General features: G+C 40.0%; 2 protein-coding genes across 2 annotated transcripts in view; both read right to left on the reverse strand.

Annotated features, from left to right (window-relative positions):
* The window catches only part of LOC117815785 (ankyrin-2-like), an 81,588-nt gene extending 68,171 nt beyond the window's left edge, over positions 1-13,417 (reverse strand). The window contains exon 1 of the mRNA XM_034687704.1: positions 12,988-13,417. Coding sequence (XP_034543595.1) covers positions 12,988-13,119 — 132 coding nt within the window. The 5' untranslated portion in view covers positions 13,120-13,417. The remainder of the gene's footprint in view (positions 1-12,987) is intronic.
* A 2,434-nt stretch (positions 13,418-15,851) lies between these two features.
* Positions 15,852-23,014, reverse strand: LOC117815786 (histone PARylation factor 1). Its single transcript, XM_034687706.1, has 8 exons — positions 22,883-23,014; positions 20,606-20,789; positions 18,467-18,653; positions 18,198-18,296; positions 17,883-18,036; positions 16,676-16,763; positions 16,395-16,567; positions 15,852-16,186 (listed from the first exon to the last, which is right to left on the reverse strand). Exons 1-8 carry the CDS (start codon positions 22,919-22,921, stop codon positions 16,052-16,054), a joined length of 1,059 nt encoding a protein of 352 aa, XP_034543597.1. The 5' UTR covers positions 22,922-23,014; the 3' UTR covers positions 15,852-16,051.
* Positions 23,015-23,273: the final 259 nt, after the last annotated feature.

Consider the following 23,273-nt stretch of genomic DNA (forward strand, 5'->3'; position numbering starts at 1 on the left):
ACTCCGCACTGCAATGCCATCTGAAATGCTAAACACTGGTGCATAAGACCTAAGTGCTTCAATTAGTTCCACAATGGTACATTTCTGAGGGTGTACTCTGCTCCTCTGGCCCCCTCTGCTGGTCAAACAGATAGCAATGAAGGCAAGCTGTGGACTCTGAACTAAATGACTGAACATTAATATAGTATTGACTGTGAAGAAATACCAGAAGAAAATACCTTCTAGTTCTGACTTTTGTGTTATATTCTTAAATAATGACATCCAAAACAAAATGCAAAATTCTACATGTATGTATTAAGTTGATTACATTTAAAAAATACCAAAAAGAGCTTTATAAATAACAAAAGTGCCTTTTGTCCCACTCCAGGTATGACATTAAACTTTTTTGTACTATGTCACTTCCTTGCAATTCCAAAGCACTGACTGTAAAATGACCACACCTATGAGCCAATTGGTTAAGCACAGCCACCAGGTGCACAAATACATGGTTGCTTAAATGCAGACACACCAATCAGGCTGGTTAAATTAGGGTATAGTTTTAACAAGAGTGTTTCATTTTGCAAAGGATCTGAGGTGTTCTGCTACTTGTGTGTGTGGTTGTGTGAACTGTGTGTTGTGTTTTGATGAAATGGGCCCTGTTTTCAAAATCGTGTTTAAGCAATCGTAAAAAAAATCTAAAAAAAAAATCTAATCTAATCTTTAATCAACTTCAATGCAATCTGTTCCTAAAAATCAAAGTTCCAATACAAAGAAAACCATCTGCTCAACATTTACAGTATACTTTACTTCTCAAGTGTCTGTTTCTACAGACAAAATCTATAAGGCTTATTGATCAGCATGTTAGTTGAGCCTGAAACAGCCTTCCTACTGCGATGTTGTAGCAGTTGTGTGTGTGCGCACATAGTGTCTTTATTTATACTATCTTACTTTCAGTGTCTGTGTGTATCAGCTAAGGCTGATCAATGACCTCTATTGATCCCTTCCATCAGTCATGAGAGAAAGTGAGGATTAAGAGGACACATTATGAACCAAATAACTTTGCTTGTGTGTGTGTATGTGTGTGTGTGTGTGTGTGTGTGTGTGTGTGTGTGTGTGTGTGTGTGTGTGTCCATTTAGGTGTCCGATTACATTAAGAAGAGGGGGGGGGGGGGGGTTCAAAGTGAGCTCCTGTTGCTACTGGTTTAGTGGATTGTTCGTGGGGGGGTGGGGGGGGGTTTGCTGATGGTCTGCTTTTCATTTTATAGATCCAAATGCTTTCATGAGGCCCATTAGGATACTATGATAAGCAGATATGGAGAAGCAGGGACCGGCATGCATATCCCTGCATGGCTGGATGTGTATGTAAGAGAGTAAAGTATTGTGTGTGTGTTAGTATAGTTGTGTCTGCATGCATGTATTGTTATAGACTGTGTGAGAAATATGAACTATGGCCTACATGTCCCCTCACAGATCAACTGCATAAGTTTACTTAAAGGCTTTTATTCCTTAATTAAGGAAGATGTGACTGTGGGTAGAGTAGGAAACTGGGAAGATAGAGTGGGGAAGGACAGGCGGCAAAGAGCCATGGTTTGGGATCCAAACTGGGCCGTCTGCTTTGAGGACTATAGTCTGAACATACAGTTTGTTTCAGAATCCAAAATTCTCTTTTGTGTCTATTTCTTCAACGAGATGTTTCAAGAGTGTTCTGCAATCACTGCTTAATCTAAAAAAATGGTCTTGAGCAGAACAAAATGCATTTCAAAAGTGAACAAATAAGTATTTAATGTAAGGTGGTTGTATATGTGTAACTTGCTTGTCCAATTCTTTTTCTTTTTCCATAGTCACATAGGCTAAAATGAAACAGTACCTGCCTGGGATAGAAAAAAAATTTATTCATTAAATTGTAAATTAATCAGCTGTAAATTAGCTTAATCATACTGTACATATACTGTGCTGTTTAAATTGTGTCTACTTGTGGTTGTTTGTATCCTTGTTTTCTTGTTTTGAGTTATTTCAATGCTTGTTGTGAATGTTGTTGTTGTTTATGATAATCCTCCTAATGGAGCTATGAACACTGACAAGTGAGTTCTGACTGTCTGGAAGCAGATAATGCATCTGGGATTTAATGGAGGAAAGATCTTTCTGTTTAAGATGACTCATTTAGACTTCTAGAGGTCTATACATTTTTCATGACCACAATTTTTCTATCCCCTCCCCACTGCTCCCTACTGCGAAATACTAGTTCACATTAGTGCTAGTGCATCTATTTGCTCGGAGTGATTCATTTGGCTTTTGTTAACCTGGTAAGTGAGTGTTTGGGTGACTGAAGAGTCCTGTTGTTTACAACAGAGGGCTTAATACCCCACTGGAGCAGAGGCAGACTTTGAAGTCTTTGCAGAGGGGACTGGTGCAGTAAAAGAAAAAAACACAACTGCCTTTTACTATCTAATACATTTTCATTCTCTATCAACACACGTACATAGCAAGTCTAACAGCTACTAGATGTAGGCTAAGAAATACTTCTGCAGAATGCAAAACAACCAAAGCAAAATTTCAGCTGAAGAACAGTCTTGACATTAATTTACAAGGAATGTTCTGCTAGCTTATTTTCTATATCTGCGCATAATATTTGTCTATTACAAAGAGCTAACGGCTACAGAGGAACGTTCCATGACATCATGAGGTCTGAAAAGAAAGAGCTCCAGTGTAGTACTCTCTTTAACCTCAACATGCCTTTTAAGCATTTATGTTTGTGTCCAGATTAAACTAATTATTGGTATGAAAAATAATAAGCTTGTAGGCACATCTTCATATGTTTCCTCTATAGATTCCCATCCTTATGCTGAGCTATTAACTTCATGCACTAGATCTTATTTAACTTCTAAGAATTTTTTTTTTGCATGTTTCAGCCTTTGATAATCAGCTGTGACACAAAACACATGCATTTCATAGTATGGCTTCATGGCAAAGTGTGATGGAAAACTTCTGTGCCACCGATTCACAAAACAACAACAGGAGGTCTGCACTCACACACAAACACACACAATCATACACACAAGCACAGAGTGCTCACTCTTTCCCTTGAGTATATTGATTCTGAACGGCTGCTGAACCCTGCACCACATACTGTAGCTGAAACATGAGATATTAAGACTGCAGTTTCACTACCTGCCACATTCTAAGCCTGTGCTTTCAAATGATATTCAACAGATTTTGGTTTATGATGAACATGGCGAGTTAAAGACTTCAGCAACTTTATGAGGTTTTCACCAGCTGTAGGACAGTGGGATGTAACAGACCTACAGCTTTCATAAATCAACAGTCTTTGCAAACAATATATCTTTAAACATATTTCTGGGGACTTTAATAGTGCTAAAGATGCGCTAGATTAAATATTGGTAATGGCTAAGTTGATAGCCTTTAAATTATGTTGGGCCTTTAAAAACATGTAGCATAATGAACATTATACTGGGCTGGGACAATAATAAATTGACTCCTGGATATGATTTAAATGTCAAGTCATCTTACGGCCTATTTTACTGCATAGGAAAGGTCAGAGCCATAAAAGTACACAACACACAGTCTCCTTCTCTCCCCTCTTTGTTTTCCACAAAACCAAATCATGCAGAGCCGAATTAAATTTCAAGCAGACACTGCCAGCAGACCAGACCACACCCAAATACGTTGAGTTATGACACTGAGACAAGGCTGGGTTTGGGTGGGGCGAAGTGAGAAAAGAGGGATGCAATGAAGATGGGATGTATAACCTTGATGTAGTCACTTGATACACCCAGAGAGAATGACGACCGGAGGGAGAAAGTCAGAGACCACACCCTGTTTGTTATGAAGCAGCAATACACACAAATGGAAACATCCGATTTGGTCTAATTTACTAGAAACATGCTTCGCTCAATTCGCCCCTCAGTGTCACTAACATATTAAGTAACCCTCCTCATTTCTCCAGCTGCCCTACAGGGACACAGCAATACTGCATTAACTGATTGCCTGCAGCTTTTGCTACATTAAACCATAGCTTTCAACATCCTTTTTATTCTGATGCAAACTATGAGGAATGTAGAAGAATCTAGACTGCAAGAAGTGCAGAGCAAGCAATTTCTTATACCCGTAAATTCACTGTTCACTTCCTGCAGCTGACACTAGGTTTATGAAGTGCTGCATCTAAAAGCTATCACTGTAACTCTATGCCTGCAACCATTACAAACATCCACTCCTCCTCTGTGATACAGGAGGGATGGTTTGATACCAACTGCATTGGAAATAGCTGTCATACAAATTTACAGCCTTTCCCTTTTTTTTTTTATCTTTCAGGTGCCGCCCCTCGGGAATGGGAGTATGTGACGTAAGTTTGCCATTTCTGTTAAAGAGATGGGGCCAAGTGCATGTTAGGAAATATGCTACTGTATCCCAGTCATCTGTCTGCAGTTGCTATTAATGCTAAATAATGTCAAAATGAACTATTAGGATTGCAGAGGTGTGTAAAGAAGTCCATGGAATCAGTACTGAGATCCCTATTTAGATATTACTCGGCTGAATCTGCAATGCCACAGTCAAACTGGAAATGTCAGGACCCAAATTAGAAGTTCAGAAGAACAAGTGAGTACTTTAAATATAATAAACATCAGCAGATTCTCTAAATTGTTTTGTAATGGCTTATCTTGGAATCTCTCTTTCCAAAGAGAACATATAGAGAGCCACAAGCCTTGAATGATACATCCATTTGCAATCCACAGAGAAACACTTTTTGTTTTACCACTCTGGCCCACACAGTTCAGATAGCTAGCATTGCTACAGCGCTGCCAGAGTGTATTTTTGTTCAATGGCGAAGCTCATCCAGCATCAGATGACAAAGGGAATTGAGGCAGAAACTGATTTCACCTCCAAGTTGAATGTATTATGAATAATGAAGCATGTGACCTAAAATTCACAGCAAGCACAGAGTCATGGCAGGAATGCTGAGTGAAGTGAAGCTGTCAGACAGAGACAAAGACAGAGAGAAATAAGCAACCAGATAATTCACCAGACAGACAGAAATAATATGCCACTGTGACAGAGATAGATGTGAAAATTATTCAGGCAAAGTACAGAACAGATGCGAATGAAAGAATATAAACCAAATTTCAGTCCCACTTACGATTGGGACACACTTTCAGGCTCAACTTGCAAGAGTTAGAAATTACGTCAGAGAATTTGAGCAGCTGGTTGTTTTGCTGGCTTGGATGTATGTTTATGCGTACTGTTATGATGAGCTGTGCTAATCTCAACAACCCAGCCAAAAGCTTTGATGTGTTTTCCTGTGAGAAAACCCTCACTTACTCAACTCAAACACACTAAGAGGAAATGGAGAGAGACAGAGAGACAGAGAGAGAGAGAGAGAGAGAGAGAGAGAGAGAGAGAGAGAGAGAGAGAGAGAGAGAGAGAGAGAGAGAGAGAGAGAGAGCACATTTACATGAAGGTGTTTGAGTTTCTGAGAAGTCTATTGATCCCTGACCACGCCCTTCTCTCTCTCTTTATTCCTGATAGGAAACACAGCGAAGAGGCCATAATGAATAATTGACGTGTAAATGCTCAGTCCAAAAACAACTGACCTCGACAGAGCATGACCGGCAAGGGATGCATTTGAGGACAAACTACTTGGAGAAGCTTCCTCGTTTCTATAGTCTTTTTTTTATTCATCAGCTGTGATCAGTTAATGCAGTCATTTATGTACATTATGTATTCACACTGTCTCTCCCTCTAACTCCGCCTTCAACCAAAGTGTTCCTTGAACTACCCAGCGATGATATATCATTGATATGATGAAAGTGATGACAAACTATGACTCAACTGATGCTACCCCTGCCCTTCAAACATCAATAAAATCAATAAAAATAGGTGAATAGGAGAGAGAGACAACCAGGTCACCCAAACCTGTATGAGCCACCATGATCACCATGAAGAGCAGTCCAGGATACTGTATCAGGATGCCGTTTATACCAAGTATAGACATGTGTCATATGGATTTTGGATCCAAGACAGGAATACCAGTGCTTTGAGAACCAAGCATATCACCATTACACTGTATGAAAACCTATACTGTTGCTCGTGTATTGCATCAGAGCTGGATGACAAAGTACTTTCTAGGTATTTGAAGGCCTGGGTATCATGCCAAAAATGGATACTCTTAGGTACATGTACCCAAGTGGGACATGTTAATTTCCTTTTCACTTCCTGTAGTACATATAAACTAGATATATAATTAAATTTGTAATATATATTATATAATTTATTTATAGAGAAGCAATTTTTTTAAATGACAGTGTTATCTAAAAGTTAAGCACAAATGCAAAAAATGTGATAGATGTAGTTCCATAAATGTGAGGATATCATGCTCGTCTTTGTCCTGCCTCTTTGTAAAACGACTATCATTGTGTTTGAGTTATTAGGCTTTACCAAGCATTCAGTTGCTCTAGCTTGTGAAGATCTGTTTACTTGAAAACTGTCTTGAAACCGTAAACAATCTCTGGGTTTTTGTATGCTGACCAACATTATTGTTAGCCAATATGACATGTTCTCAAAGTGGTTAAATGTTGATTGGTTTGTTTTCTGTTAACCAACTCATCCATAACATTACTAACTGTATCAGCTCTATAAATGTTTTCTCTGACTTGGCAAACTTTCCACCATAGGCTGAAGAAAACAGGAGCAAAGTCACCACATTGGAAATGCTGACTCAACCTAATGTTGCATCAATCTGGAAACCAGCAACAGCCTTAAGCCTCCTGTCAGCTACAACACACCCACCTGTCAGTCGATTGAGCCAACCCTTTTTTAATGTATGCATAACTCTTAGCTCTGTTATCATCAAACAGGTGAGTTGTAAAAAATACCCACCTCATCCAAAACATAAGTTAGAAATGAATAATTGATGAAATGAATCATTGATTACAGGCCTATAACTTCTAACATCAGTGTACCACAATATCAATCAAGGATCTGGTTAAGAGGGTCGTTTTATATCAAACTCTAAGCCTGCGTCCTCACAACAAATGTCACTCAGCGAGGTTAACTGCATCAAAACTAGCTTTGATGACAACACGACATCCACAGAAAATCTAATTTATCTGATTAGAATGATGTTATTGTGGCCAACTGTTGAATCAGACACTCTTTCCTTGCTGAATCATGCCCACAGTATGTGCACAATAATGCACTGCCAAGCAGGTACTTCAGAGGAAACAGTTATTAAATCTTAATGGCTTTTGGTAACCATCAGCTAAGATACTGGATCAATGACGCGTGGCCATTCACAGGTCTCTGCGTAAGCACTATTTATTTACCGGACAGGTACTCTCACAGCTTTGGTAAATACAGTCATGTTTGGGTGTTTATAGGTACATGCACCTCGTAAAATTGTGCCGAATAGACCCTATTTGGCCAAAGTTTGACATTATGCATTAAGGGCCAGCTGAGGCTACATGTGGGTGTGTGTTCATGTTTGTGCGTGTGTGTGTGTGTGTGTGTGTGTGTGTGTGTGTGTGTGTGTGTGTGTGTGTGTGTGCGTGTGTGCGTGTGTGTGTGTGTGTGTGTGTGTGTCTCTCTCTAACTCTAGCTGTTCAGAGGTAATGCAATGAAGGCCATGGCTCCATTAGGACTCCCTTCCTGCAGAATCCCATCATACCACTCCCAGTGGAGAGAGAGAGAGAGACAGACAGACAGATAGGCAAGCAGATACAGTGAGGCAGAAGAGAGACAGACAGAGAGGCGGGGAAGAGACAGAGGAAAATTTCAAAAGGCTGCAGTGAAATCTGACCTCCTGGCAAATGAGGATCTGAGTCTTAAGACCTGGGGTGTAGAGTGAGGTGGGGCAGACAGGGAAAAAGGAGGGAATGGGGTATTTGTGAGGGAAGTGCTGGATCAATTTGAATGACCGCCAAGAAGACAAGGAAAAAATGGAGTTAAGAGCCTCCTTTCATTTGTATTTTTTCCTGCTGGATCCAAACTGAAAACTTAAGATGGCCAGTAAGTCTCAACTGAACCCTTGAGGTGCTAAGATTTCAATTACAGTACCTGAATGCAGTGGACATAAAAATCCAGTCCTGGATTGATCTCTGCAAACTACACTCTCAAGGATCCACTATTAGACCACAGCAAAGTAAACTACCATAGGCAGAGAGCTGACAGAGTATGAGGCAGAGAAGAATAGACAAGAAAGACTGCGGTAAGCACTCGAACAGGCCAGCACTGCGAGTAAATGCTCAGTGACACAGGTTGAGTGAGCATAGAGATATGGACACAGCCACTTGGTGAGGAAGAAGCTATTTTTCTCCAGGACAATCACGCGAGAGACCAGAAGTATTTTTAGATCCGCAACTAAGAGCCTCACGTCTCACTGTGTCCCTTTGTCACTTTCTCTTTTGTCTCACATGCATTGATCTGTTATTTCTGTCTTTCTCAGCATTTCCCAGCCACGTTTCATTTGAAGCTTCCTTTACCTAGAAGTGATGATTTCCATTACTCACACATCTTTATCACACATCCTCCACCAGCCTGAAGGTGTCTTTTTACTGTAAAACTGTAAACATACATTTCCACATAACTATGGTTGAAATCTAGCCTTTTAGAGTTACCAGCAGAGATGGAGATGACTAGAGTTTTGTGGGCTCTTTTAAAATCACTGCAAATATGAATCAAGAAACTCAGCATTGTGTCTCTACAGAGTCAATATCCTGTTAACTCAGGGTAAATTAGAGACATAGTAATGGGTTTGTTTGTGAAAAGGAGGCAGACAACACCTTAAAAATATCCCAAGCCATGGTGTGAGGATTACCCCTTTAAGTCACGTTACTGTATCTGGTAAGACCCATTTTGTGGAATCGGACAAATAAATCTGTAATCAATAAAAATGACTGAAAGGGAAAGATGCAACAAAACACTAAAAATAAGACAGAATTATTTTAAGGACACCTTTCAAGTAAAACAGCTACCACCTGAATTATGTTACTATGGCAAGATAAACAATTCAAATATAACACCATAGTTCTGTTGATACATTTTTGGCAATGCGACAGAAGTAAATGACCCAATGTGGAAACACACAGACTCACTACAAGAAGCTTGTCACCCTACTCTTCAGCTCTCTGAAACTTTCTTCGCTTCTTAGCTTATTATTTTGGTTTTACTGCACGCAAATCCCTTCGGTCTCACTGCCCCCCCCCAAAAAAATGCCAAAAGCTAAACGGAATATTTTCAGCAATAAAAAAGGGGGGGGGTCAAAAACACTCACTTTAAGCTAACTTACATGCTCACACTGCTGACAGACAAAGAAGCAGCTAGTTGGTGACCAAAGTCAACATCTAGCAAGCTATAAAAACGTATATCCACAGGAACCACAAGACCAAACCCAAAGCTAAAAGGCAAGTCATTACAGACCTGGGAAGGGGTGTAATGATTCATCTCCTACATCGATGTATCGATTTATATTCCTATGATCCAACTACATCGACCTGTGCTCGGCAAGTTGGCCTATATCGATCGACATATATCGATCTAACGTCGTTTTAAAAGGTGATAAAACGATTGTATCTATACTAGGAAATAACGCATTGGATTTAAGTATGGCAGACTTTACATGGATGTGATTTTTTGCACTTTTAATGATAAAGATGTTAAACGTAACTCAATTCAGGCTGCCTGTCTGCGGCGTCATCACCACGCGCCAGCAGACGACAAAACATAGCATGGCGGATGGCAGAGGAGAAGCCGGTGAGCGAGAAATTATCAAGCCACCATTGCAGTCTAGCGTGTTGAAACACTTTGGCTTTCGCAAAGACAGAGATGTTCTAAATAAGTCGCAGGCTGTTTGAAGGATATGTAAATGCACTGTATTCAAATAAAATGTGAATGCATTTTCCATTAATTGTTGTTTATTTGTTTGTTTATATCCATAATTGATTTATACCCGATTCCCGTACAAGAAACAACAGGAATCTAGGACTGTCCTGTATCAAGGTACTTATTTCAGTCACACTGGTTGAATTTTAGGCTAAAATGTTACTGAATCGATTTCAAGTCACTGAATCGTTTCATATTGTATCGTTCTAAATGAACAAATATCGTCCTTTAATCGTATCGGCAACCACCAATCATGATACGACCTGGGTTTATCAGATGGTGAGGCACATCTCCCCAAATGATTACTAATGTTGCTCTGCATCTGCTGGATTTGTTAAATGGCTAACTTTTGCTTAAATGCTAGCTGGACAATCTTTGTAAGCTAGTATGGGGCTAACTCAGGGCAGTGTTTGTAGTTTTTTGTGGAATTCTGCTTCCTCTTAAAAAACTAAATAATTTACAAATAAGGAGGAAAATTCATAAGTGAAGTTAATTAATTTAGCAAGAGTAGACATCACAAAGTGCTTCATAATTAAAGTTAACTTTTATTGGACAATTGGACACCCAGACCCATGTTTTCACCAAGAGGCAACCTCTGGTCTCAAAATATGAGTCCAATGCTGAAGTGTTAAAAACTGCAGTTCATCGAGGATCCGCTTGAGGCTGGCTCCGGAAGTACCGGAAACCACATACACACCAATTCAAAAAAGACGATCTTCACAGCAGAAATAAACATGTTTACAGCCTGGTACAAAAGACAAGTGTAGTCTGGATAGCTCATTTCTCGATCGGCACACACTGTACGGGCGGTGAATTTTTTTCTAACGTGGCAATTTCGAAGAATTTGAGATGACCAGTTTTCCAATGAGAGGCACAGCTGACTTCATCGGAAGGCGGGAACACTGTAGCTGTTGGCTAGGAGGCTCAAAGCCTGCCTCTTTACGCCACAATTGCTCGACAGCAGCAATATGGCCGCCGATTGGCCTCAAAACAGCGCTTCAGAAACAGATGGGTGACGTCACGGATACTACATCCATATTTTATACAGTCTATGGTTTTCACTCATTTTGCCTGTTGGGAACTGTTGTGAGAACTGTTGTGAGAACTTTGAGGGCACTTACAGACTATGTTTGAGTAGTAGTCTTCTTCTATTGCACCATCCTACACAACAATTTACCATCATCAGTTGGTATCTGTGGTGTTTAAGGACCATTCTGAATTCATGGCATAGCCTCTCCCAGCTTTACTCTTGTGGGTGTGCAGTTCCTTTTTACAATGCTAAAGCAGATAAACAATGCCAAAACTTGGAAACCTGTGTTCCACTGTCTAACTCTACCTGAAGTTTATCCCTTCAACTCTAGATTAAGGAAAATAACAATCTGTACACACCCATGTCATCCTGCCAGTAGGTCTAAGCAGAAAGAATAAGTGAGGGCAGACCAACCTGTAAGAAGAGAGTAACTTATGTCACAACAAGAACATGATCATTAATCACAACTGCCTCTTGAAATCGATAAGTGGGGCTAAGTTGGAGGCACTGCATGACATAGATCTGCAATATTAAATGACTGTTCCCCGGCACCACCCAGACGCCTTAGATAGTTAGAGATGTTTGCCTTTTAAAAGATGAAAAAAAAAAGATTCTTGGTCGCCTTATGTGGTGATTGTTGAATTTACAGAAAACAACCTCTTGGGAGAGTAGGAGTTCTGGGAAAGTCTTGTGTTTTAACTTGATGTGGGTGAGGTTATCATTTAACTGTTTCCAGCACACATGCTGTTTTAGCTGCCAAAAGTAGGACAAAAAATAGAATAAAAAAATATAACAGCTTGAATTTCAGAGGTAATCGGGACAACTTCACAGTAAAAGTAAAACTCTGCTTCCATCTAAAAGGTTAGATATTTTAAGATGATGTAAACAGTACAATATTGCAAAATCTTTAGTTTTGCATTTACAAAAACTACTGATTACATCCAAAGTAAGTGAGCACAATGGCCCCACCCCAAAGGAAGAGACTTAAGTGTGTGTATTTGTGTGTGTGTGTGTGTGTGTGTGTGTGTGTGTGTGTGTGTAGCACTACAGTCCATTACTGAAATCACATTAGCCTGAGAGAGTGCAGTGAGACAGGAAACGGCCATCTACCATGCCCTGACTCACTTTGAATACATAAACACACTACATCACCAAATCTAGATATTTATACTAAACATTTATATTTCTTGTTAAAGATTCGCATTTTACAAAACAGACTCAAGGATAAAGCCAAATAAAGTGATTTCATTAATATATTTTCTATAAATGAGGTACAACAGTGAATCAATTTATTAAAATGCAGCACAGTCTTAGCAATAAATTTATGTGGTGAAGTTGTAATGTACAGGATGGGGAAGGAGGAAGAAGCAATGTTAGAATTTCCTCTACACAAGGACAGAAAGACTTAATGGCAAATTAGCCAAGCCCTGAGAGAGCACATATGGGTATAAACAGTGTACACACACAAATACAGTCTTTACCATGGAATGTGCTAAATCAGAACAAGTAAACAAGCCTTTGAAGATGCCTCTCAGGCAGAATGTTGAAACAGACCTACTGCTAAAATAAGCACTAGTAGAGTAAGCAGAGCTTGATTAACTACTTCTGCCATGTCGTTTTTGGGGTTCAAAGCAAATAAGACAATCACTTTCTCTTACCATTCAGGCATTTATAGTCCCAGTTAATTTAGAGCTACTGTATATCTGAAGACGTAAACATCCCACACTGAAGCTTGTCCAGTGATAGTAACTAGTGGAGTCAGTGCAAGTCTGGTGGTGTTTATTTTGACGGCCATAACAACTGGAACAATTGGCCTATTTTGGTATTATCACAGTATCACCCTGAAGCGCATCACTTTAAGTCTCTTATCAAAACAGATGGTATTTTGCCTGCAGATAAGCTTGTTCCCATTTGAAGCTAATTTAAAGTCATTCAATGCAACATCTGAGAAAATGTTTCAGATCGCCTGCCTGAGCACGGCAACGCCTTTGACTGCTCTGCCTCAGCATCAGCAGCGGTGCGGGCTGCTCTTTACACGGCTGACTGGGCTAGTCAATGCAGAGAGCAGGCTGCGGACGGACACCCACCTGCCGTATTCGGTTCTGGTGCAGCGGTGGTGGAGGTCCACCCTCCGGGGATGTGTTGCTTGAAGAGGCCAGCTTCAGGTCACAGTTGGAGCCGCCGCCCCTTGAACGACTTTCTTCCGGGCTACTTGACATTCTGTCTCGGGCTGGCTGCCGCTGCTGCTGCTGTAGGCGTAGCGGTCACTGAGGGTCCTTCTGCCGGGTGCAAGGTGGATTTCTGTGCGGGCCTCACAGTCCAGAAGGATGGGCAGGGCCCGGGATCATTCTGCGGCGGCAGACAGTCTGTTATTAAACGTGGAAAATTGTAACACAGGGATTCTTCTAGATTGTGAAACCAAAACGAGCGCTCCCTCCGTTCAGGGATGCTCGCGGTGTGTTGCTGTATACTTGCGCGCGTGTGAGTAGAGAAATGTGAACGCGCGTCAAGATGCGCTTCCCCGAAACTCCGCAGGATCCGTGGTGCTTTTACGTGAAGTCGGAAACTTGGCAGATGGTCCTTCATTAGCATAATCAATCTAAGAAACGGTAATTTCTACACACTTCAGCTCGCTACAGCAATGGGATCTATGCGGAAGTGGAGCAATGGTGAAAGAGACATATTATATGTTGCAGGTGTTTTATGATCTAAATTTGCTAATTTAAGTAGTAGCATTATCACTCTTTAAAAACATACTGTAGAGACGTGTTTAACTGCTTACCTCGACACGTAGAACAGCAACATAATGTGGCTATGTTTACTCATATTTTGTAGCGCCAGGAATAACAGCGCCACCGGCAAATATAAATCCTGTAACAACTAACACACTTATGACCAAAATGCTATGATGACCAACACAACCAGGGTCAGTGAACGCAACGACAAGCAGTAGTGCGCTCCTGTTTTGCTTTTTGTAGCCCCCCTCCCTTTGGTGCTCCTTCTGCAGCGTTAGTCGCATCAGACGGAAAAGTTAACTGTGTTGTCCTTGATTCAATGAAAACTGTACGGTTGTTTACACGACAATGAAATCATCACAGCCCAGGCACGTTGTGTTGATCTTACATAATCCAATATCTCTCTTTCCTTACGCCCGCACTAAGGCCTGTGTGTCTTCACTGAGCTGCAAATTTAATGGAGGTTGACAGGGCAAAATCAATAATGTCCTGGAGACATATAAAAACCAGGCAGGAGTCCTGTGGAGGAGGTGAGGCGGAGAAAGAGGTGTACGAATTCATGTTAATTCTAAAAAAAAACTTGTTCAGACAGCGTTGACAGTGTAGCCAAAATATTCCATGGCAGATGTTTGAATTTATCCACTCTCAGAATGCCCTCGGTGTTTGCTTTTAGCAAACGGAAACATGGATAGGGAGAAGGACATACTACAACATAAACACACAGCCATGAAATAGGTCCAGTGTTTGATTGACTGCTAAATATGTGAGCCTCAAAAAAGAAATAGGCCTAGGCCTACAAAGAGCCTATAGGTCACTTATTGTGCGGCAGTGGTGGACAGTAACAAAGTAAACTTCCTTGAGTACTGTACTTAAGTACATTTTTTGAATATCTGTACTTTTATCTGAGTAATATTTTTTGGTGAAACGTATTACTTTTACTCCACTACATTTAGAAAACAATTATTAAGCTTTGTACTCCACTAAATTTCTATCAATGCTCTAGTTACTCACTACTTTTGCTTTGAAGTCAGCTCATGAATTTCCTTTTGTTTTCTGAAATCTGATCCTTAAGACAGTAAAATGTGTTTGTGTAGTTCTGTTTGGTTGTTTAGCCATTCCTGTATATTGTACGTCTCCACGGTTGAATGTGGAGCAAACACAGAGCAAATTTCACTCAGATCAGGCAGTTCATTTAGAGGTGGTAATGATTAATTATAATTCTCCACTTGAGCATCCATGGCCATATCTTCAGCCCGTGTTAGAGGTTTTTGAAATTAAGGATGATACATGTCGTTTGAAATGTTCTTCCTGTTTCCCACTCTGCACAAAAATTCACTGTCCAACCTGAGAAAGCGTGTTGAGCTACGTAACATTTGTTTCATTCATTCTAGATCAACATTTCAAACTAAGTTTTCTGTGCCTTTAGTAACTTAGTTGCGGTTTTTATTCCATGGGATATTTTTTTAGAGATTTCAAGTAATGGTTTCTAAATAAACATAATGTAACTGAATGTACTTTATGTATTCTTGACTGCATTTATGTATTGTGAAAATACGTTTTGAGATTTTTTAAGAAAGACTTTGAATACTTAAGTATTCCCATACAAATGTAGAATAAAAATGTTATAATTTCATATTGTACAAACATTAATAAAGTTGTGTTATCATTTAAATGATGAGCTGTATGCCGTACACCTCCAAATAACCAGAAGTCACAAGGGCCAATAGCAAAGGTTTGCCTTGGGGTCAGTATGCAGGTTAATCTGGCCGTACTTCCTGTGGGTTCTATTATATTTTCATGTATGCTGGAACCCATTGTTGATTATGTCATGGCAATTTTAATGATAACTACAGACCATTCTCTGAAAAGCTTTTACCCAATCAGTGTGAATGATTGCACACTGACTGCTGAGTCAGCTAAGGCACCTGATGACTCAGCCAGTTTGGTAGCGATAGGTCTTTCACATAGAGTGTGATCAATGCTGACCCTTTTTCTATAAGCAACACTGCCCTCTGTTTTCAGTGAGTAGTATGACACTGCTTGTTGTTCTACAAGCCTTTTCATGTGATTTGATGGCAGTGGCTGAAGCCATGGTAAAATAGATCATGCTTTGAGGATTTATTTCTAAAGATCAAACTAAGGGGCAGAACAGACTGACTGTATCACGACCTGGGGTTGAACCCATTACTAAGGATTCAATGAGATACGCTCAAATATTAGACTAGTAAATATAAAAAAAATACTTTATTAGACATCTACCTATATTTTACAATCAAGATATCATCAAAATGGTTCAAATAAAAGAAAGCAGCACCAGAACCACCAACACATTAACAATGACAAACAGAGGACGGTAACATATGGTGGAGAAAATCTTATAAAAGCTAGAACTGAAGAGTCTGTGAGACTGTTTTTCTTATTGTGCAGAGAGTTGGTCCAGGTCATCATGGCTACGGCTGGAGAGGTGGGCCTCAAGAATTTCTCCAAACAAGTTTCTTTTCAGCAAGTTGTAGGCCATGGGCAGAAGTTGCCTTATAACCTTGTGGAAATACTGTGGAGAGAAATGAAATCAAAGATGATGTTGCTGGATTCGTGAGGAGCACCTGCAAACACAGGAGCATGGTGCATATACAACAATGTTGAAGAGGACCCCAGGGAAGCCACAGAAGTTAAAATGTGAAATTCAGTATTCATGGAAACAGAAGAGCAACCATATTTCATTGTGTGAAGAATTTCATGCATCACTTTGTGAGACTCACATGAGATCCAAAACAGAAGAGATCTACTCCTAGCTCGTAGCCCATGCCGTAGTCACACTCATCGTTGGCAAACTGAACAAACGTGATCATCTCCTGGAGAGGTCCAAAGGCTTTGACGCGCTCTTCATCATTCCGGGCTTCAGCAATAGCTTTACAGATCTTTTTAAGACCAGCTGTGCATGAAGGAAAAAATATCAATTGATAAGATAGAAAAGTGGCAAATATTCCTTTATTAATTTTGAGTTGAATTATAAGAATTACGGTTCAGTGCAGTAGCTTACCATCTGTTTCAGGTAGTTCTCTGTATCCTACATCGTTCTTGTCTACAGGCACAACGATGCCAGCAGTGTGAAATGTCTTGGTGACCACCTGTGCGGTTACAAAAGGTTTCTAATTAACTCCTGTATGGTCAGTTTGGAGCATAGACTGAATAAATAATGGACGTAGTATCCGTGACGTCACCCATCTGTTTCTGAAGCCCTGTTTTGAAGCCGATCTTTGGCAGGAGCCATATTGGAAATGCTGGACTTAACCAAACTGCTTTCAAGCTAGTGTTAGGTAAAGAGGCGGGCTTTGAGCATCCTAGCCAACAGCTACAGTGGTCCTGCCTGTCAATCAAGTCAACTGTGCCTCTCATAATGGAATACTTGTAATCTTAATATCTTCGAAATTGCTACGTTATGAAAAAAATACCTGTACAGTGTGTGCTGATCGAGAAATGAGCTATCCAGACTACACTCGTTGTTTGTACAACATGTTTAGATCAGCTTTTTTGAATTTGTGTGTATGTGGTTTCCGGTACTTCCGGAGTCAGCCTCAAGCGCGCACTTGAGAAACTGCAGTTTTTAACACTTCCGCATTGGCTTCAAACCTTGCGGCTGGAGGTTGCTGCTTCGTTTTGAGCAAAGCACTTTTATCAAACACATCCTTTGGTTTTGAAAATATGACCACAACAAATAGAATATATGTTCTTGCATTCTATCAAATGACAGTCATGTGATGGGAGGTGATTGGTAATCCGTCCAAAGCAATGACTGCGATTATACTATTGAAGGATTAGATCAAGAGTTAAACACAACCTTACACGATACAGGATTGATAAATGGCTGTGGAATACTTCTGCCTGCCAGGCACATACCATGACAAAGTACTTGGAACTTGTTTAAAAAATAGCAAATGTCAATTTGACCATTACACAGCTGTAAGCAGAGTATCTAATAATTGCATAGGATAATAAAAAATTATCTTAATGCTGAATTACAGGTGGTACGTTGATAAGTCACGCAGTAAAAAAGGTATGGGTGTAACCTCTATAAACATCTGTAAAACAGGTGTGGCTTTATGAAGTCAGCAGACCAGTAAGTCTAATCTTCACAAGACTTTAAACCTTGTTGAAAATATAAACAGTAGGCTTTGTGAACCTTTTGGTAACCTGAAAAGAAGCTCCTGAGACTGGATGTTCTTGTTACTTGTGGTTGACTTTGTTACCTTCTTGTCCCTCAGTTTCATGCCTTTGGTCTTCTGTTCTAGAGACAAGCCCAGCTTCTCTGCCCTGTCCTTCAGCTGTGTCTCTAAGCTTTCCAAATCATCTCCACCTTTTTTCACGCTGCCCCGCTCTTTCCTCCTCTTCAGCAGATACAGACTGATGGAGGACAGAAAAAGGGGATACACATTAGGTAATATAACATGCAGGGCATTTGACATCACTGTTAAGAGCAAGTGGTAAGTGCCGTATTAGTATTGAATTTATTGATCATGTCCTGGAAAATTTGACACAGCTTAATTAACACATGGTATACTCACAGGACAGCAGCAAACACATTGTCCCCCATCTGTGTGATAGTGTAGCCTTTTTTTGCATCATTTTCCCCGACAAAAGAAGGCAGGGAGTCCGGTGTATCTCTGAGTTTTGAGGAACATTGCGATTTAGTAAATCAAAGCCACTCCTGCTAATGTAGACATATGTGTATTTCTAATTTCCACACTAGCACAATCAATAGCTCAGTCAAGTAAAGCACTTTCTGGTTCAAGCTCTAACCCTTTGAAACAAAGATGTACAGTATGTTAAGTACCTGTAATAGCCAATGTGGTGCTGACTGTCCTCAACCCCCCGGAGGATGGTCTGGAACTCAGGCGGGTCATAAAAATACCTCCAATGAAGGTGGAAGTTGGGCTGAGGATTTTTGGAGTCTTTGTGAGCTTCAGCCAGGATGTCAAAGGGACCAACCAGCTGCAACCCAAGTGTGTCTTTCAGTGCACCTATTAAACAATATATATTATAATATAAGCTCATGGAGAAACATGTCCAGGTTATTTTGCAACTGGTTGGTAACATGACTGGGTTACAGATGGCATTCCAGAGAGGCTGAGTCTCTCGGAAATTAAGATGGGAAGAGGATTACCACTCTGTGAGAGATTTTGATAGGAAATAGTTCAAAAAGTTTTGGAATAATGTTCCTCAGTGTAAAAAAGACAGACATTACACTGTTGGAAACAACTGCATGGGCTTAACATTCCTCCCTAAATCCATTGTCTGTGAACGCAATTTGTCACTGCATACCCAGTTCAGGTTAGAGGAACTGGTCCATACAAGGAGGAAACCATATTTAAACATGATGTGGAAACGCTGGCAACCTCTCCGGGCCCAGGCCCATTTAAGATGGACTGCGGCTAAGTAGAAAAATGTCCTCTGCTTCTGACAAATCCAAATTTGAAATTATTTTAGGAAATCATGGATGCCAAGTCCTCTGCTTTAACCCTCCTGTTATGTTCGTTTCTCAGGAACAGCAATAATATTCCTGGGTCAACTTGACCCGGGGCAAATTGAATTATCCAAAAGTGTCAGGACCCAAAAAATCCCTATATAATTTCATCTATCTCATTATTAACTCCATTACTAACCATTTAAATCAATATTTAGTGCAATGGTGTTTTTTAGTTCACACAGATGATGGTTCAATGAGGATAAGTCACTCGTTTTTCATGTTCGTTTTTGTGATTGGGGTGAACTATGTCAGACAGTTGCAAATAAACAATTAGTATTTGACACTTCTGACCCCCTTTAGCCTCCACTTTGACTGCTGTGTCAAATTGACCCACGAACAGTATCTATGTAATATAAATATGCAGGGGGGGTTTGTAAATATGTTAAATGAACCATTTTAATTTTATATGTTGATTACGCTGATTAAGCCAAGCAGAGAAAGTTTCATACCGAAAAAATACTTTCAACAATTTTCTATTTTTTGGTTAATGTTGAAATGGGTCAATCTGACCCAGAACATAACAGGAGGGTTAAAGAGAAGAGGGACCCCCAAGCTTATCAGTGAAGACTTCAAAAGCCAGTATCTGGAATGGTAGGGGGGTGAATAATTGGCAATTGCGTGTGCAGCTTCTAAATTTAAGACGGCAGCATTAATACTGAACGCGTGCAAATTTTGGAGCAACATATGCAGCATTATTCAGGGAAGACCTTATATATTTCAGCAGAACAATGCCACACCACATTCTGTACGTATTAAACTTATGATGACCAACTTGTCATCCAGTGAAAACATTTGGCACATCATGAAACAAAAATATATAACAAAGAAAACACTGAACTATTGGTTCCTCGACATATAAAGTGTTGTCAGAAGAAAAGGGGATGCAACAAAATGCTAAACATGCCCCTGTCCCAATGCTTTGCAAATATTTTTCAATACACAATAAAAGCCTAAAAATGCATGCCCAAGTCCAGTGAGGTTTAGGATTTCTGTCAGATCAATGTTAGGATTTAAGTTAAGGGATAGTTCACAATGTCCCCACCTTGTCCTGATATTTCACCATGTCCTGTATAAATCCGACAGCACCGTTCCATCTAAGGACTAAAGTTTAAGTCAGAAAATGTACAAATGCCTGTACTAATAATTAAATTGTAAAGTAATAAAATGTTCTTCTTCGTGCAGCGAAAATTAGATCTTGTCTTTTTGTTGTTACAGTTTTAAGTTAGTCAGTGGGTTTCTTAAATGCTGGGTTGGTACTGTGTACGTTTTACAGATGGTCTTGTAGGGCACTTGCCCATCTAGCCCTCTCCCCCGGGCATCTATTGGCTACATAAAGTCTCATCCTGTTCTCTATCTATACAGACAGAAAATGGATTAAATGCCAGGTGAACCCTCTGTCCTTTAGTGCTAATGTGACACAACACACTGTTAGTAGAGTCAGCTTACCACAAGGGCTGTCAGGACATAGCTCCTTGCAAAAGTCCCAGAAGTGGTACAGATCCTCTGGCATTGGGAGCTTGTACAGTTGCATTATGTCATCGCGTTGCTCTGAATTCACCTCCGATAATGGCACTTCTTTGGATTCATCTGTGCGGGTTTTCTTTACTTCCCCATTGCCTGTGCCTGACTCCTGAGAAGTGTGTTGCAGGACAAAGAACTGTTAAAGTAGCAAGGTTTTTGTGCATTATGAATTTTGCAAACCCCACGGGATAACCAAATACCCTGGACACTTGGAGACTTGATGATGTTAGGACAAAAGTATATAAACACGTTCTTTTATTAGAGAAAGATTCACCATCGTCTTTTCAAAACAATAACAGGTTTTCCCCATCCTAAATGACAGCATATCAAGTCTAAAACTGTTACTGGCAAGGGTTTAATATACATCGTTAGAATAATGGAGTTAAATGTTGTTTCTGACATTAATATTAGTCATGTTCTAATGTGCATGGAATGTTGGAATTAAACTATACATGACTTTGTGTTTAAGCCAAATATTGACCTTGTATTCATTTTCTATCTTCATAATTACAGATGACTACAGAAGTCCACTGAGCCAAACATTTTTCGGTCTACATCTATTCAGCAAAATGTTCATTCAAGTTCAGGAATGTTGTTTATTATTATGAATAAAGTGTTGTATTTAATTAAATGCAGTGTTTATTAAATCCGCATCATGTATCGGCCAACCTGATTTTTAATTATTGGTATCGGCACTGTTGAAAGTGATATAGATCAACACAATTATTCCTGATCTAAGCCCAATGTAAAGAGGTTGAGACAAATGGATACGTAACACCTTAGAGCAGGCATGTCAAAAGTACGGCCCGGGGGCCAATCGCAGCCCAAGGTCCATTTATTTATGGCCCCAAGCTAGCATCTTACAACGTGCTAATTATAGCACAGAAATTAATCACATTCTGAATCATCTGTACATTTGCAGTTTCAAACAAAACTAAAGTCAACCAGAAACGTCTCAAAAAGCTTCATATGGACTTCTTGTCCAAAGCCAAAGCTCTGGGAATTCTGCAAGACGACAATAAAGAAGAAACACAAGAACTCTTAAAGTTGACAGGTTTTCAAAATAATGTTTTTATCATGATGTGAAAATGTTCTTTATGAACACTAAAAGTTCAGAAGACACAGAAGAGGATACAAGACAAGATCAAAATTATGAAATTGTGCAGAAAAGGCCAAATTTGGTGCAGAAAAAATCTTCAGAATGTAGGAAAATAGTTATTTTGTTCTAAAAATGTTGTCTGGTCAGAACAGTCTTAAAAACAACATGAAAAGAGGAAAATAATGAGACACTATTTTTCCCACATTGCCCGACCCTTTTAAAAAACATTTTCCTCCAGAAGAAGATAAAGTGTTCTAATGTTTACGTGGCTTGTGGAGAACTCGGGACAACCTAGTTACTGATTTATTGAGAACAAATTTAAAATAATTGTTATTTAATAGATATTTCATATGTAACTTTTAGGATTACTAAGTCTCAGTAGGAGCCACTGGCCCTGAGGTATTCTGACAACATCAAATGTGCCCCTCTTTGAAAAAAGTTTGGACACCACTGCATTAGAGGTCTAGTACTTGGCAAGTAGAGAAGACAAATGATAAAGTTTGTGTGTCTGATTCAGAATCAGAGTCAATAACAAAGGGAAAAAGATCAAACTCAGTGAATCGACATAACTCCACATACAGCAGAGAGTCGGTAGTTCACGGGAACAAAAACAGCCGGTTAAACAAGTAAAGGTGAAATACATTTTCAACAAACTGCGTGAAACTTTGCTAACCAATGTCAGACCTGAGGACACTTTGATATATTGCCTTTGTGGGAACCACGAATCAACTCAAGACAACCCACCCGTTTCTCTGCAGACCAGCATCTGTACCATATATCTGTTCTGGTATCTGATATCTGTTCCGCTGCAGGATTTAGTAAAGCAACAAACATTGTAATGTTAACAAGGTCTCCACATTAGCTAGCTGTGAACATGTCTGCAATCTGCTTTGTGGTTGGAGTCAGCACAGCAGTGCTGCTGCCATGTTGTCGTCTGACCACTGCTGCTTAGACAGCGTGCCAAACACTTCTGCCCACAGCGTGGCACGAAGGCTATTTTGTCGGTGCTCTAAACATGTATAACATAGTTCTGAGCCTAGTAATACCGACTTTGATGGATATTTCAGCAGCCAAAAGGAGAGAGTCCTAACTCCATGTATTACCTGACTGGATTTGGGTTTTCTTTTCGCGCGCCCTGTCATTTTCTTCCTCTTGTCTCTAGGACGCCTCTTCTTCTGCGGAGTTCATCAGACTGCAGCTACAAAGTCTTACAACCAATCACTGCCCCCCAGAGGCTGAGGCTGCTCACTGCAGCGATAATAAACCTTGTACAGGCTTCATCTCTAGTGTATTCATATTTATTTCATGCTACCAGTGGTGGACAAAGTACACGGCTTCATTACTTAAGTCAAAGTATAGATACTCCAGGTCAAATATTACTCCAATACAAGTGAAAGTTGCTCTGTCAAATTATTACTTGAGTTAAAGTAGGGGAGAACGGGGTTGGTTGGCACACTCGTTATATCTCGCCACCAGAGGGCACTATCTCTCAAA

The sequence above is a fragment of the Notolabrus celidotus genome, chromosome 7, assembly GCF_009762535.1.
Source record: "Notolabrus celidotus isolate fNotCel1 chromosome 7, fNotCel1.pri, whole genome shotgun sequence".
Lineage (NCBI taxonomy): Eukaryota > Metazoa > Chordata > Actinopteri > Labriformes > Labridae > Notolabrus > Notolabrus celidotus.

Coding starts and splice junctions, on each gene's coding strand:
- LOC117815786 (XM_034687706.1), bottom strand. CDS start 22,921: ATGACAGGGCGCGCGAAAAGAAAACCCAAATCCAGTCAG. Junction 18,297..18,466: donor CACCACATTGGCTATTACAG/GTACTTAACATA, acceptor CTCAAAACTCAG/AGATACACCGGACTCCCTGC. Junction 18,037..18,197: donor AATGTGTTTGCTGCTGTCCT/GTGAGTATACCA, acceptor GTCCTCCATCAG/TCTGTATCTGCTGAAGAGGA.